At 26.5% G+C, this 18,031-nt stretch overlaps 3 protein-coding genes across 3 annotated transcripts; 1 reads left to right on the forward strand and 2 right to left on the reverse strand.

The window, feature by feature from the left end:
• Positions 1 to 2: 2 nt before the first annotated feature.
• Positions 3 to 9,062, reverse strand: cubi_00840 (uncharacterized protein; the record flags this gene model as incomplete). Its single annotated transcript, XM_029017853.1, has 1 exon — positions 3 to 9,062. One exon carries the CDS (start codon positions 9,060 to 9,062, stop codon positions 3 to 5), a length of 9,060 nt encoding a protein of 3,019 aa, XP_028874232.1.
• Positions 9,063 to 9,664: 602 nt separating this feature from the next.
• On the reverse strand, positions 9,665 to 11,140 carry cubi_00841 (uncharacterized protein; the record flags this gene model as incomplete). Its single annotated transcript, XM_029017854.1, has 1 exon — positions 9,665 to 11,140. The coding sequence occupies one exon, from the start codon at positions 11,138 to 11,140 to the stop codon at positions 9,665 to 9,667; it is 1,476 nt and encodes a 491-aa protein (XP_028874233.1).
• Positions 11,141 to 12,346: 1,206 nt separating this feature from the next.
• On the forward strand, positions 12,347 to 17,977 carry cubi_00842 (RCC1 domain-containing protein; the record flags this gene model as incomplete). Its single annotated transcript, XM_029017855.1, has 1 exon — positions 12,347 to 17,977. The coding sequence occupies one exon, from the start codon at positions 12,347 to 12,349 to the stop codon at positions 17,975 to 17,977; it is 5,631 nt and encodes a 1,876-aa protein (XP_028874234.1).
• Between the last annotated feature and the right edge of the window lie 54 nt (positions 17,978 to 18,031).

Raw genomic sequence — 18,031 nt, forward strand, 5'->3', positions numbered from 1 at the left:
AATTAATACTCCCATATCATCATTGCCTTTGTAATTGGATCATAGTACTGATCTTCCCCCATTACTATTTCTATTCCCTGATCATCTCCGTCTAAATCTTCTTCAAATGTGACTTCTACTCCAACTTCAACCATTTCTTCTTCTTCTTTTTCTTCTTCTTTTTCCTCTTCTTCTTTTTCTTCTTTTTCTTCTTCTTTTTTCTCTTCTTCTTTTTCTTTCTCTTTTTCCTCTTCTTTTTCTTCTTCCTCCTCTTCCTCTTCCTCCTCCCCTTCCTCGCCCCACTCTTCACCTCTGAAATTTTTCATTCTCTCTTTTAAAAATTGCTTTAATTCACTCTCAAACATTACCAATTCATTTGAATTGTATTTAATAACTTTCTTACTGATATTAGTAATGTTTTTTTCTTTTTCTTCTTTCACTTTTACTATTTGCTCATACATGAATATCTTATACTTTCTACTCATTTTTAATATAAATAATGACAGTAAACCGTCCACTAATTCTTTTTCTTCTATTTCATTTATTTTACTAATTACCCATTCAATATTTTCAAATATTTCTTTTTCTTCCTCTTTCTTCTTTTCCTCTTCTTCACCAATAACACTATTTCTCTCTTTATCTATACATTTCCCAATATTTTTGGTCTGCTCATATGACATTATGTCAATTATTACCTCTCCAATTAATTCTATACTCAAATTTATCCCATTATAACCAGTCATTTTTCCATGAATAATATTACTCTTATTTCCAATACTTTTTATTGTAAATAATATCAATCTAGTTAATATATTGTCTACTAATCTAGATAATATTATCATATTATTATTACTCTGTTCACCACCAACAGTAGTAGTAGTAATAGTAGTGGTGTTGATGGTATTATTAGCAATATTAGTATTAGTATTAGTATTGGTATTAGTATCATTAAATAGAAGAATCTGTATCATATCTTTTATTATCATTAATACTTGTCTCTTATTATAAATATAATAATAATAATCATTATTATTATTATTATTATTATTATTATTATTATTATTATTACTTATACCATTATTATTAAAATCAATATTTAAATCATTCTTGAATAATAACAAACTTTTATTATTAATATTATTACTACTTACCACCAATGATAATTCTCTCAAATTTGGATGCATATTTCCAATTCTATAAATCTTATCATTTTGTTTAAATTTATTCAACATTATTACCATTCTTTCATTCTTTTCCTCATTTAATATTGGATAATTTTCATCCATTATTTGATTATCTTGAAATTCCTCATTTGAAATACCAATATATTCTATCAATCTATTATTATTAAGATGAATATAATTATCATTATAAATATTAATATCATTACTTTGTTTCATTATTAAATTATAAAAATCTTTAAATTTTTTTATTAATATTAACTCTATCATCATCTTCTTATATTGATCTTTTAATAATAACATAGTTAAATTATTAATTTCTCTAATTAATATCAATTTTAATATATAATCCTTATAATTTTGCTCAATATCATCTATTTGATTATAATTCATCTTTCTTTTTTCTATCTCTTGATTAATTTTTTTACCAATTTTGAAATTAATACATTCTTGCTTATATTCTCTTATCATACTAATATAATTCTCATACTTGATAATCCTTTTAATTAATTCATAATTTAATTTTATATCATATTTTTTCAAATATTTGTTCATCCTATTTTTTATTTGAATCATTTTAATATAAATACCATTTTTTATATAATCATTCCATTCAAACATAATTTCTTTATGATCTCTTATAAACCATTCTAAGAAATCAATATTTTCTATTTTTTTCTCTCCTTCTAATCTTTCAAAATATAATGAATTATATTTATTACCAATATTAATTCTATGGTGATGATGATGATGATAATTATTATTATTACTATTATTATTATTATTATTATTATTATTATTATTATTACTATTATAAGTAAACCCATTATTTGTTGACATAATTATTTCAACAATACTTTTTTCTTTACTCATTAAATTTTTAATCATTTTCAATGCAATCTTTTGAGTAATTATTCTATTAACTCCATTCATTTGATTATCTTGTGTTAATAATCTCCTTAATTTTCTACTAATAGGTTTACTCAAAGGATATATTATCATCTCTATTATATTCACCAATTTTAATTCTTTCACATTATTTTTATTATTATATCCACAATTAATTATCTCCTCTTTCATAATATCAACATATTTATTTATCATTTCTCTTAATAATAATAATAAATTATTGTTATTATTATTAATATGATCATAACTTAATATATTTTCATATTTAAATATTATAATCATTATATTAATTACCAATAATATACTCAAATCTTCATATTCTGAATCAATAAAATCTTTTAATCCTCTATATTTATACATTTTAATTAATCTATTCAATATTTTAATAACTTTTTCCATTTTCAAATTATTTTGTTTTTCATCTTTAATCTCCTCATCTAAATCCTCAATTATTAATATTCTCTCTTGTTTTTTTAATAAATAATTTTCTTGAATATATATTATCATTCTTATAACAATTTTATTAATTTCAATCTTTATAGTATTTTCTATTTTTTTATCTTGATGATTGATTATTCCTCTTTCTATATAAATCATGATCTCTTCTAATATTCCCCAAATATATCTTGTTATATTTTCTTGAATAACTTCTTCTTTATTATCATTTTTCATTTCTTCTAAAAAATATATTATACTTTGCTGATTTTTAATCATTATATTATTCATTATTCTTATTTTTTGAATAATATTTAATTCATTATTTATACAATTTTTAAATCCATAATTCTTTATTAATTTATATAGAAAATATAAATTATCATGAATAATATTATTATTAATTTGAATTTGAAAAAATTCTTCTTTATTAAATTCTATAATTTTTGATATATCTTTAAATACTTTATCAAATATTTCTCCAATATTAATTATAATATTAAAATCAATAATATGAGTTTTATTTTCATATCCTAATATATATAATGATTTATATATTCCCATAATATAATCTTCTTTTAAAAAATTATATCTTTGATCTCCTAAATCATTATTTACAATCTTATAATATCTTTCTCTATAATCTATTAATCTCATATTTTCTGATTGATTTTTAATTATAAAATCTTTATTTGTCCATTCTAATAATTGGTTATACATTCCTCTTGTCCATATTATTTGATATGTTATTATCTCACTATTAATTATTGTTAAAAATACTTGATAATTATTTTCAATGTCAATAATTTTACATATTGGTGGAGTTAATAATGATTCAAATATTTCTTGAATAATATTATCTTTTGTATTATTTATACAATTATTCCTTCCTCTATACATTAATAATAAGATTTCATATATTTGTTTTTTTATATACATATTAATTTTTATACTTTGTTTTCTTAATAATATATTTAATAATTTAGACATTAATCCGAGCCTTATTCCTCTTAATATATAATTTAAATCACAATTAATATACTCTTTAATAATTTCAATGATGATTATAGTTATTACTTTTTCCAAATCCAAATCTTTTTCAATATTAATTAAATATTTCACCAATAAATCAAAAATGTCTAAATCTTTAATTGCATTTTCAATATTATTATTATTATTATTATTATTATTATTACTATTATTGTACCTGATCTTTTGATATAATCTATATAATAGATAATTTAACATTAAATTATCTTGATTTGATGAATCTATTACTTTATCATATTTAAGTAGTAATTCCAAAATCAAATTATTTTTATTCATGAAATCCATATTTTTTAATTCTAAATAATCTTTTATTTCTTCTTTAATCAAATTTTTTAATAATATTTCTTTCTCAATATTTATATCTTCATATCTGAATATTAAATCATTACTTAATTTTAATTTGTTTAAACAATATATATTGTATTCTCCCACCAAATTCAAAATACTTAAACTTAAATTATATATTTTTTTTATTTGATAATATCTAAAATTACAATAATTATCAATATTGTTGTTTAATATATATTTCTCTCCTATTATTTTACATAAATCCAAATAAAATATTATTATAACATTTTCTTCTATATTATTATTTATTGTCTGATAATAAACATTAATTAATTGATTAAATAACTTTTGCTGTTTCTCTTTAATGTTAAATTCTTGATTTATTATTCTTATTCTATTATCATTCACAAATGATATTCCCATAACAAATAAATCTCTTTGTAATTCTAATAATTTGATTATATTTTGTAAAATATAATCAAGATGATGATTTTGATTATCTCTGTAATTAAAATTGGTTTCCAATAATAAATAATATTTAAAATATATATATAAATGGTATTGTAATATATTCCATAAGTTTTTATATATAAATAAATTCTTAATTTTATTATTATTTTCATAATTATGATTAAATTTATTATAAAAATGATTCTGAAATATTATAGTCATTTTATCTTGATCAAATTCCATAAATTCTATTAATTCTTGAGAATATTTCTCTCTAGAAATTTGTATCCAATTTTCTATATTTTCACAATAATTACCATTAGATACTTCAATTATAGATATTTGATCATCAAAATTCTTTTTCTTAATTTCTCTCAATCTTTCACTTAAACTATTCAAATAATACCCATATATATTCAAATCATTATTAATTAATTTGCTTTGATTTTTTGCTTTAATAAAATCCTCTATATAATCATCTGATATGATAGGTACAAATTCATGATAATTTTTAGTATGATTAATATTATTATTATTAATATTATTATTGTTAATATTATTATTATTATTATTATTATTATCATCATTATTATTGTTATCTATTTCCATTGCTTGATAATACAAAATTTTAGATAACTTTATAAGTAAATTAATTCTTCTTGAATGATCCCATTTTATTCTTATTCCTTCTATTTGACCTTTATTTCCATGATTAATATTATATAATCCTAAACATTTTTTAAACTCTAATATTCTAAAATAATCAATCTGTTCTATTCCATCATTATTTGTCTCCAATTTTAAATCAAAATGATCATTTATTCTCAATATTTGTAATATTGACACGGGAATGTATTTACTTGCATAATATATACCATTTCCAAATACTTGAATCATTCTAAATTCCTCAATCTCTATATTATTTTCTACTCCCAAATCTTCCATGATATGAGATATCAAGCATATTATATCACCATAAATACAACCTTCTTTTACATTACAACTTGAATTACATCTAAACTTATTTTCTTTATTGTTTATCCTTTGATCTTTAATAAATATATCATCTTTATTCATTTGATTCAATGCTATTAAACATAATCTAAATAATTTAATTACTTCATCTCTTATATAATCAAAACTTGTTTCATAATGACTATCAAATCTAAAAATGACCATAATTAAGATCTCAATAATTTTATGTTCCATCATCTTTAATATTAATACTAGGTCTGCTTTTAATATTTGAATCAGTATCTTACTTATCCAATATATATGGTAATTCTCCTTTAATTCAAATCTACTATTATTATTACAACTTTGAATCTTATTTCTATTTAATAATAACTTGATCATAATCTTAATTATCCCCTCAAATGATTCATCTTTAATAATTCTAGATAACCAAATTTTTGATTGTATTATACAATTATTTAAAGTTATCAACCATATTAACAACTCTCGATAATTTAATAAATCGTAATCATACATCCTATTTAACAATCCTTCTTTTCTTTTCATGGATATTTTTTTTCCAGTTGAATTAAAATCCTCGTCTATTTGTTTTGCAACTTTTTGATAATTGTTAGGAGTAGCACAATTTATCGAATTAAAACATTCATCTGTATTAATCTCACTTGGTATATACGATATAATACTTTCTATCTGATCATTTAAATTCAAATAATCCCTTATTGACATTCTCAACTGATCCTCATTCATTATTGTAATCCATATGTTCATATATTGTTTGTGATTCATATTTCTCATTTCTTCTAAATTTATCTTTCCTAAAATCAATTTTTTGTTAATCTTTAATAACATTCCATCCTTAATAAAATCATTAATTTCTGGAATATCTATTATAAAAACTTGTAACTCTTTACACTCTTGATCTTTATATTTATGATCAAGATCTAAATTTATATCCCCATTATCAATTAATCTATTTTCATCAACTAATAATTCTTGTTGTATTTCTTCATCAAATAACTTATAATTACTTATCTGACCTTCTCTATTAATAAATATATTAACATATCTTTCCCAATCAATATTTTCTTTATTCTCTAAATCCTTTCTTATCTCTCTTAATATATTTTCATCATTATATATACCTAATTGCTTACATGCTGACCAAGATTTTTGATAATACAACAGGAACTCATTAATTAATAAAAATCCACCAACTTTTATAAATTCTTGTCTTGCTTCATCATATATTGATAATATGATATGTAAAATATATATTACTAAACTTCTGTAAAATTGGTCACTCTGGTTTCCTGATATTAATAGTGATATTAAATATTGTAAATGACCAGCAATCTGTCTTCCCAATAGATATTCGTTAAAAACTACAATATAATACATATAACCATATAACATATAACTCTTTAATATTAATGATGTTTCAGAAATCAATTTTTGAAATAAATTCTCTATTAATGCTCTTATTTTTTCAACATTATCAATACATTCTAAATATGGGATTTGAGAGTATGTGATTTTATTAAATAATTTTTCATTCAAATAATTGTAACTTTTCTCAAAGGAATTTCCAAATTTATATTCTATTACTTCCCAGCCATTTAAATGGTTGTTTATTACCAAATCTTGAATTGTAATCCCTTCATCGGTTTTCTGAGAATATAGATTTAATTCACCATAATTCTCATTTCGTATTTCACTCTGATTATAACTTAAAATATTAATTACCTTATTTTTTATTAATTCAAAATATTTGCCAAACTTTTCTTTAAAATCATTTGATTCTTTAATTTTATTATCCTCAATTTTATATCTTTTATTTTGAAATTTTAACTTTTTAAAAGCCAAGTAAAAGTTGTATCCAAACAAATTTCCAATATTAATAAGTTTTGGACTCTGTAGATTCAAACAAAAACTTGAATTTTCTCTAAATAGTTTGTTATTATCCATATCTAAATGAAATAAACCAGAAACTTGGTTTATTTTAATCAGGGTTGGAATTAGTAAACGAAAATATATTGAATCTGAAATTTGGATTTCTTTTGAAATCTTTGGTATTTCAGGGAAAAAATGCACAATATTCCATCCACTAGATTTTGAAAGTTTTCCTCCAATTATGGTTTTGTTATATTCTTTAATTAGTACTGAAATAATTTCACTTTTAACTGTCTGATCCCAAATCAAATCAAGTTGATCCTGATAATCATTTTGGCATAGATCCCAAAATATATACCAGGTAAAGTCTGGATACCTTCTTATTGTATACTCAAAATCATAGAAACTGCTTTGATCTTTAAATAATAAATTAAAATAATTATTAATTAAATTCTTTGAATTATTATATATATGATGATATTTTTCCAAACATATTTGTATTATATCATTAGTATTTGATTCTTGGATTATACTACTAAATAGAAGATGCAAGTTCTGGTTTAATATATTATCCAAGCCAGAAAAATTATAATTAATTATTTTAGACTTGATATTCTTCAAATTGATAAAATTATGACTAGAACTTGGTGAATCATTTGCTAATACATTCGTTCTTATATTATACCAACTACAACTTGTTGGAAACCAAGGTAACACATTTAGCTGGCCTTCGGATTCGATATAATTTTCCATCAAAACTTGTTTCTTAAACCACCTATTATCAAATATCTTAAAAAATTTCTTAGGAAATACCTTTTTAATAAATTCATAGATTTCTGAATCATATTGTGATAATATTGAGATGATTTGAGCATATAATATACAATTATCAAGATTTGTTTGACCCACATTTTTAATGAACCCTTCATATATAATCCGAGCCAAATATATCAACAAAACTCCACTATTCTTAATTTTTTTATTGATTAATTCATATTGTCTTTCATTTGAATCTAATAACAATGATCTTATTATTATTCCACTCAAAAAGTCAATTTTTGGATTAGATGTTATTGATAAATCAAATATTACATCTAAACAATTTCCACATAAAATTTCAATGGAAATATTTTTTAATATCTTATCTGTTAAATATCTCTGGAAATGCAAGAAATTTGAGTAAATTTCAAGTATTAAAGTGATTAATAATATTGATGGGTTGTCATTATATTTGTTTTGTTTGAAAGAGGACGAAAAAACAAATTCCTTGGATTGATCAAACAAATCAATGAAATACATTTTCTTATGTTGACATAAAGACTTCCATAACCTTCTAATTATTTTATCCTCTTCACCTTTGGATAAACATTTTCTTAAGTGAATACTTTGAGAAATTTTATCTTCACTTTGATTTTTCATTAACTCCAGAGTTGCTTGCAAAATTTGGCATCTCAACTTAATATCTAGTAAACTTGAACCTGCTATATTTATCAAAACTCCTAATATATTGGGGAACTCTCTCGAAAACAATTCTCTATAATAATTAATTTTTGAAACTCGGAAAACAAAATTTGATGTAATTTTTAGACATTCCTCTACTTCATGTCTTAACTCATTCATTAAAAATCTTGGATCCTCTTTTTCCATTCTATACTCTGATATGGTTAATCTCTTTTTTGCAGCATTCAAGAACTCATTCACCAATTTAACAGAAAGTAAACTTTTTCTATTACTGTAAGTTCCAGAATCTTCTTCTACCTCATTCATATAACCGTTCAGAAAATTCAATAATACTGCATCATTCATAGAAATGAGTAATTCTTTGCTTAAATTTCCTTTGCTTTCTGACTCATTTTTTAACTTTCTTAATTTTGAAGCAATCAAACTTAAATCTAAATCTTTCATTTTTATTTCTAATTTATTATTTTTTGTCCTTTATTACATCAATTTAAAAATTCTGATTAATTAAATAAATGAACAAGCTTTATTTATAAAATTTCCTAACTGCTTTTTTTTCAACCATTAAGCATTTATATTGCTTTACATACAAGCTATGCAAAAAAAATGCATTTTGACCTTTTTTTTCCCGCCCAACATGACCACATGCAACTCTGCATGCAGAATTGAGTCTACTGACCTCCAAAAGATAGAGAAAAAAAAAAGGTAAATGAAAGACAGTTTTTGAATAGAAAAAAAAGTAATCAGACTTAATTTTTCCCCTTAATAATTGTCTCTATTTGCACGCAAACTTGACCTTATTTATTACATCCCTAGATTTGTACCTACGGGAACGCACTTCTTGGGAAAAAAATCGGAAGAACAATTAAATTGTGGGTAAAATGCGAGAAGAGAAAAAAAAACGATTTCATTGAGTTCAATAATAAGAAATATAATGCAATAAAAGATGTTAATAGCTAATGATATAGTTTCTCTGTAACATAAAAATTTGAATAGTAAGATATGATTTTAATTAAAAGCTGCCTTCTTTTTTTTTTCTTTTGGTTTTTCTAATGTTTAGGATTGCTACCAGAATTATGATGATAGTTATTCCCTGTTTGCCTGCTAGAATTCTTATTGTTGAACTTTGAAGAATTTTGCCCAAAGCCCTGACTTTGTGGTTGATTGATTTGTTTCCACCTTTCAATAGAAATCTCCATCCCTCCAAGGTAAAGACCATTATTCAAAAGAGTCTTACAAGAGAACTCTGAATCTAACTCAATAATTCCCCAATGCTTTCCACTAACACGGGCTCTCTCAACGTCAATTACATATCCTCCTCCATGTACCTTGAGCTGATTCAAAACAGCTTCTCTGATCTGATCATCAGATATATTTGTAGGAAGTGAGTGCACAAAGATTTTGCGTTTATTTTTTGCATCCTTGATTGATTTTGGGTCCTTTTGAGTACTTGGTTTCTTTGATGAACTATTTTGTGAAGCAGTCTTATTCTTATCTTCAGTCGGAACGTGGATTGCATATCCCTTAACTCTATTTCCATTCTTAAGTGCCCCAACCATAAGCTTCCCTGCATAACTAGTAACTTCGTATTTATGTGGGCTGGAGCGGTTAATATTAGCGTTATTCTTTGCATTAAGAGAATCAGCATGATTTGCTTGATCCAAAGGTGAGGATAATGACGCCGATGTACTATTAGTAGCAGCATTATTATTCGTGGGGGTGGAAGTAGAAACAGAAGTATTAGCATGAGTTTTACTAGCATTAGTAGTATTAACAGCATTAGAACCGGATATCTTTTGCTGAGGATCATCATGGGAATTTGCATTCGCATGAGCACCCACTGTTATTCCTGATGAATCTTTGTTTTCATCATTCTCTCTGGGTTTAGTGGCCTGTTTTTCAGCCTCTTTGTTATGTTCATCAACACAATGAGCCTTAATTAAATGGGATTGTTCTTTCTGGGATTTACTAGCTTCTAAAGCAGAATCAATTTGTAATTTTTTTCCATTATTCTTAGCCATACCAGATTCATTACTTGCAATTTTAGCTGTAGTCTGGAGGCTCTGTCTAAGAGGTAGCTCAGAATCCATAAATATGAGACAATCATTTCTAATAAAATACCACCTTGGACGAATTTCAGTCAAAAGGAAATTTTGAACAAAACCTCTTCCAACGCTTTCTCCTTCTCCAATATACATTCTTCCTTTAGCTGTAATACACAAAGAATTGTTGATAGATTTTGAACATTCAAGTACTTCAACATACGTTGTACAGTTGCTCAAATCTAAGAGATTTATTGCAGAACGAATTCTCTCCTTTGTCTCTGCCCTGATCACAGACTGTGAGTTGAAAGAGTCATCCATCATTTCAGAACGACTCCCGACCCATGTTAGGTATCCAGAATCGTGATAAAGCTCATATAGGGTTGAGGGGTCCTTTTTCAAACGACTGTAAAACTCAGTTACAAAAAAGTCTGCAATTTTTGAGGAATTGCAACTACTGTTATTACTCGTGCTTTCTGTCATATTAAGGATTTGCCTCAATAAATTTTGTATTTGAGATTTCAATTAAATTATATTTTTTACCAACCTTATTGGGTATACTTTGAAGAAAACGTGACTCCTCATTTCTTATAAATTATGTTATAGACGTGAAAAATTAAATTATTTTTTTAATAATATTTATATATTACAAATATTATATTAATTAATATATATTCATGGCGGCACACAATTTTTTCAGTAATAAATTAAATATACATTTCCCCTCCAAATACTGTTTAGTTTTTTAAAATAGTTCTTATAAAACTCAATTTGAGCTTATAAGATTCTTTTCTATCAGTCAAAACTGGATTGATTATTTGTATGAGGGATTTTTTTTTTAAAAAATTATTGCAGAAACTGAAGGTTATAATTTAATCCCATCTAGTATAATAAGCTTTTTTTATTAACTCAGTTTTCTTATCTCACACACTAAATACCTTTTTTTCATTATTTTGGTTCTATCTAACTCTTATTAATACTATAATTTTACCTAGATTTTAAGTAGACTTAATATAACTCAATCAAGAGTACATATTTTGATCAGACTTGTTGTTAATTTAAAATAAAATAATGCATGATGTTGCCAAAAGAACACTTATTTTGAATATTCTAGAAATATAGTACAAGAGAAATCATTTAATCTTTAATAAATAGAGAATTAGTAAATTTATATTTCAGCAATAAACAAGATAAGATAAATTGTTTGTTTTTAAAATTTAAAATAACATTTAATCATTTTTGGTGAATTTAATTTGTTATTGATATCAAACTGAATGATATTTCATTACCGTTGTTTCAACTTTAATTCTCTATTTTTTTTGCATGTAATGATCAATAAATGCATGCAGGGGGGACAGCTGCATGTGGACAGCATAAAATAATTTTGAGAAAAATTAAAGTAAATAAGTTTCAATAGAATTCAATAGAATAGTGAGGTACTAAATAAGTGAATTAAATAGATATTACGAGAAGGTTATAAAAGGAAGGGGTAAATAATGCAGTATTAAAAATAGTAAAATAATACAACAAAAGCAAGGTATTGGAAAGTTATTAAAGGTTATTAAAGTAAATAAAGCATTTAAATAAAAATAACAAGCCTATGAAACTAACAGGAAAATTAATAAAAAGGAATTATAGTTTTGGTTTCGATGAAAAAAAATAAGAATAAACAGGTAAAAAATAATTGAAATGTACGCAACACAAGATCAAAGTCAGTTACCAGATGTCCCAGATTTCATCAAAAATGAAGTTAAAAAGAAAGCATTTAAAACTAAGGCGGGAGATTCATTAGGTGGTCATTCATTTACGAGAGCAGCTTCAGGCCTGAATCACTATTTTGTAGTAGCAAAGTACAAGAATAAAGGCCAGCTCTATTCTTGGGGTATAAATACAAATAATGTTTTAGGGCAGGGTATAGAAAATGGAGAATTTGAATTCCCCATGAGAGTAAACTTTTTCTCTGCATTGGAAGTATTCCAAGTCAGCTGTGGTTATTCTCATTCTGCTGTACTGGTAAAAGGAATAGCTGAAGCATCTGGAAGAGTATATACAATGGGACTTGGAGATAGAGGAAGATTAGGATACACTAGAGGCCATACGGAATTTGGAAATGAGGATAATAAGAATGATTTGAATGAGTCTTGGTATACTCCTGTTCCTTGCATTGTTAACTTTCCATTTAATGCAAAGATAAGTAGAATTTCTTGTGGAGCAAACCACAGTTTGGCTTTGTCAGAAACAGGACTAGTATTTGCATGGGGAATAGGCCAATATGGATGCTTAGGGACTGGAGAACTAAATGATGTGTATTCTCCAGTCAAAATTGAGGCTGGGCCAACAAATAAAAAGGTATTACATATAGCAGCAGGGGCTAGGCATTCATTGTGTTGTAATGAAGATGGGCAAGTTTTTGCTTGGGGAAGTAATTCAAATGGAAGACTTGGCACTGGAGGATCTCATGGAATGAAAGCTGTTCCTACTCAAATCAAATCTTTGCTTCCATATCATATCACACTTGTGGCTGCTGGAGAATCACATAGTGGATGTATTGATAGTTTTGGGTACATTTACACTTGGGGAAATGGCGGAAGTGGTAAACTTGGACATGGTACTCAGTCAGATTGCAATATTCCAAGAAGAATCGAGGGAATTAGCTCCGTTCCTTTTGTACAACTAACATTCGGAGCATTTAATTCAATGGCATTGTCTCAGTCCGGAGAAGTTTATATTTGGGGGGCAAAACAACATGAAATCATTTTACTTCCTACGAAAATAGATGCTTTCGATTCATCTATTTGCCACATTAATTCGGGTCCTTATATATCTTTTGCTATGGATGTTAGGTATAATATTTATATGTGGAATAACAGATTACTAGTCAATGCAAAAAGATCACAAGCATTGAATGTAAGTGAGGAACAATTATATAAAAGGATGAATAGTAAGGATCCAGTAATACTTCCATTCTTTCAAAGTAAAGCTTTTGTTGATGACTCTATCTTCTATATGGGATTCAATCTTGTTGATTACAAAGGAGATAAACTATCTTACGAATCTAAATCTGAAGGGGGTTTGTTTTCGGTAAATAGGATGTATAAATCAAAAGGGAGTTCAGGACTTGGATCTTTAGTAAGCTCTCAAGTACCTCCTTGGTCTGTTAGACAAATTGCTTGCGGGGCTTCACATACTCTGCTCTTGGTTTATGGTGGAACCATATTTGCATGGGGGGACAATAAGTATGGACAACTTGGAGTAGAAACAAGAAGGAGGAAATCTGAAAGTGGTGATAAAAATGAGTCTTTCCTAAATGAACCTACAGAAATTAAGTTTTCTGAGCCTATTAGAAGAATTGCATGTGGGTCATGGCATAGTCTTTGTTGTGATATTAAAGGTAATTGCTTTTCATGGGGAAGAGGCGACAGAGGACAGTTAGGAACTGGAGTTATACGTAATTTATATGAACCAACTGGAATTGTTACTTTAAAAAATGTAATAGATGTGGCCGGTGGAGAGCTTTACAGTGCATGCATTGCTGCATGCATTACCACTAAAAGTAAAGATTTTGATACAATTGGCTCAGGGGACCTCTGGATCTGGGGTGATGGAGATCTTGGAAAGTTGGGACTGGGAGATCATGTATTGAAGTCCTGTATTGCAGCCCCCAGGCATTTGAATCTGGGGACCCCAATCATTAAAGTAGCTTTGGGAACTTCACACACTTTGGTATTGACAGCATCAGGAGAGCTTATAACTTGGGGAGCTGGATACTATGGCCGTCTTGGAACTAGCAACACAAAAAGCCATTCAAATCCTATTAAAATAAGGTTCCCAATTAAAGGAGTTCAAATTATCGACATTGCTGTTGGTTCTTATCACTCTATGGCTGTTTCATCAGTTGGAGACTTATGGGTTTGGGGTAAAGGAGAAAGCGTTCTATCTGAAAATGACGTCCTTTTACCATACATTTTTGCTAAATTAGAATCTCCATCAGGCGTTCCAAAAATATACTCAATCCATGCTTTTGGAGATGTTTCCTATGCAATCACTCAGTCAGGGGTTCTATGGGTTTGGGGACCTGAAAATTCGGATAGTCAAAACAATTCAGACTTAGGATACAATGATAAATCTCATACTGGAAGACCCGAAATGATATTATTGCCAGGAAATGCTATAGGAATTTCTGGAAGTACAACACACCATGTTTGTCTATTGGCTTCAGGGGAGGTTGTATCTTGGGGAGAAACTTCCGGAGGAAAACTGGGACAACAAAACATTGGAAATAAAAAGTACATTCAAGATCCTACCTTAGTTATACAAAAGTGGAACGATGCAAAAAATTTATTAGATTCAATAGGTAAAGGCGAACCAACTCTTGGGTTAGTAACTGAAAAGAATAAAAATTATACAAAGGATGAAGGGGTTACTACAATTGAAGAACTTGAAGAATTCATGGGAGAATTAACAAGTAATTCGGTACATTTCTCAAAGCAAGCAAAGTCATTTGAATATGTTCAGAGTTTACTGTATAAGGAAGATCCTCGTGCTAGAAAAGATTCAATTTCCTTGTTGGAAGAGGATTTAGTTGTACTATTTTCCTCTCATATTGATTACTTCAAAAAAATGAAGGAAGAGGAAGAAAGACTTAGATACTTAATTTTTCTAGCTGAAGTACAAATGAGGAGACTTGTTAATATGATTCAGTCAGCTAATTCAAACAGCTTTATATTCATTGAGGATAACTATTTTAAGAATATTTGTGGCGATTACTTCAACAGCTTTATACTTAAATATATGTCTATGATAGAATACATATTTACAATCCTCAGAACTCAACCCTTGTATATCATCAACTTAATGTTGGAATGCACCTTTGGAGAGGAGTTCATTTCTATTCTGAATTGTGTACATGGATTATTTCCTCCTCAAATAGAATATGTCGAAGTTTTTGAAACAAAGAATTTTCATGGATTAAATGATTCTTTGATCATGTTAGAGATTATTGGCGAGATATTATGTAAAAGGGAGTTACAAGCAGCTTTTAGTACTAATGATGTTTTTTGGCCTGGAAAATCCAAATTTCTCTATTATTTGAGTGTAGTAGTATTAAGAGGTTCAGATCTAAGAAGTTTAGTTCAAAACTTATTGGATATATATACCCCTACTTCTTTGGTATCAGTAATTGCAAAATTCCCAAAGGAAATTCTTTTGGTTTTAGATTCATCTTGCCTAGCTAATTACTTACAAATTGACCCAAATGACGATTCTCTGCCAAAACATTATTTAAACATGATCAAATTTGCTGAAGTTGCTTTAATGGCTGGAATAGCTGAAAATATTAATAACAATATAAAATTCCCAAAAATATTGGAAAGACTAATATACAAGGCATGCAAATTAGTAAACCTAATGGAAATTCCGTCATTCAATCCTCTATTAGATTATAAACAGCAAAAAGACCAATCAATACAACAACCACTCATTAGACTACTTCTTTATGGAATAATACTTCCAGTATTGGAACAATTTAATGCTTACTGTACATATTTCTATTTTCCTTTAATTACAGATATGAGAATAATGTCTTCAATCCAGCTTTTAGCTCATTCTATTAAAATATACCTAGCAGGGTATTTGCATCAAACTTCTAGTTCTCAAGGATTTTTGTGGATTAATCCATTAACAAACTTTACCAATTCAATTACCATAAAATTATCAGAAATGGCTAATGAACAAAAAGATGTTACAGATCTTTCTTTGACTTATCTTTCATACAATTCTCAGTACTCTTTGCATTCAGATAATTATCTTGTAGTTTTAAATTTGGTTGATATAATGGTCTTGATTAATTGCATACAAAAGTACAAGAATTTTCTGAGATTAAATTTAATGGATCCAGTAATTAATTCTGTTGAATTCTTTTCAAGGAGAGACAAATTATCTATACCTTTTTTTCCTTTAGAGTTTATTGATATGGTAAAAAGAGTTAATTTAATTCCAAATTCAGATGGAGGAGGAGTATTTGTTTCAATTCGAATAAGCCCAAGATGGATAATTAATAATGATGTTCGTCAAAGCAAAATATCTAACTACTTTAGAGTAAGTAATATTACTAGCAATATAGAAAGAGAAAATTCCAATAATCCATTAAACAGCAAATTTTACGATTTAGATGAACAAAATTATGATGAAATGAGAGATGAAGAAAATACATGTTTACCTCCATTGGATACTTCCATGATGTTTTGTCCACTTACTAAAATTGGAATGTCGCAATCTTTATTACCTAGATTCGAAGCAAATATTAGAAAATCTAATGGATTGTCCGAATTTGGACTTTTTATTAGGTATTTTGAAATACCTGATAAAAGAAGAGTTATTGAGAAAGGTTTGTTAACAACTCCTGTAATTACAGCTAGAACTTTTTTTGAATTACTTGAGACTGTTGATGAGTATATAGAACAGTTTAAACGAAAAGAGAATGATAAAAAACAATATGAACAGTTATCATTTATGTTGGAATTTAAAAAAGTTGTTGAGGAATCAATGATTAATTACCAAGATTCTATTGTTCCATTGTTAATATGGATCACAAATGATATGATGGAAAGACTTAAGCACAGAGCTTATTTAGAGCATTTACTTGAAATTGAAGAAAAACTTAGAGAAAAGAGGAAATGGTACAAGGACCAATTAAGTGAGTGGGAAGATGTTATAGAAAAGTCTGTTATAAACATGACACTTTGGGGATATAAAGATAAAACTCTGATTGACTTGCTAATTAAATATTTTAGAAACAATATAGATACTACAATGAGGCAAATGGAAAATATCTTATATAACACAATGATAAGTGGTTATTATACAGGAGAAGATGACTTGACAATGATTAAAAACGGAAATTACATTACAACAGATATCATCAAAAAAAGTATTACCTTACCACTTCTATGCTTCCCTTTAAATATATTTATTATGAATAATATAATAAAAATCAGAAGTGATGAAAAAATCTTCAATTTGTTTGAGTCACAAAGAAAAACTATGATGAACTTCTTTAGAAGAACTGCTCAAATGAACAACTGGACAATTTTTATTACTTTAACTCCAACTTTGGGTATTGATTGTACAATCACAACCAGTAGATCAGGTTATAGGATTCAGAATTCTTTTGAGCAAAGAATCATTTGTAAATTCTATATTACTCCAGACCAAGTAAAGAAAGCCAAGTTCTCTAATTTTCTATATACAAGGCTTTATTCTAATGGATTGGTTGAAGTAAATCTACCAAGCTTTGTTTCATATGTATATTCTCAAATATAAAGAAATTCATCAGGAAAAATTTAAATCAATATTTTTAATAATTTAATTAAAGAT

The sequence above is a fragment of the Cryptosporidium ubiquitum genome (genome assembly GCF_001865345.1).
Source record: "Cryptosporidium ubiquitum isolate 39726 chromosome Unknown contig_22, whole genome shotgun sequence".
Classification (NCBI taxonomy): Eukaryota; Apicomplexa; class Conoidasida; order Eucoccidiorida; family Cryptosporidiidae; genus Cryptosporidium; species Cryptosporidium ubiquitum.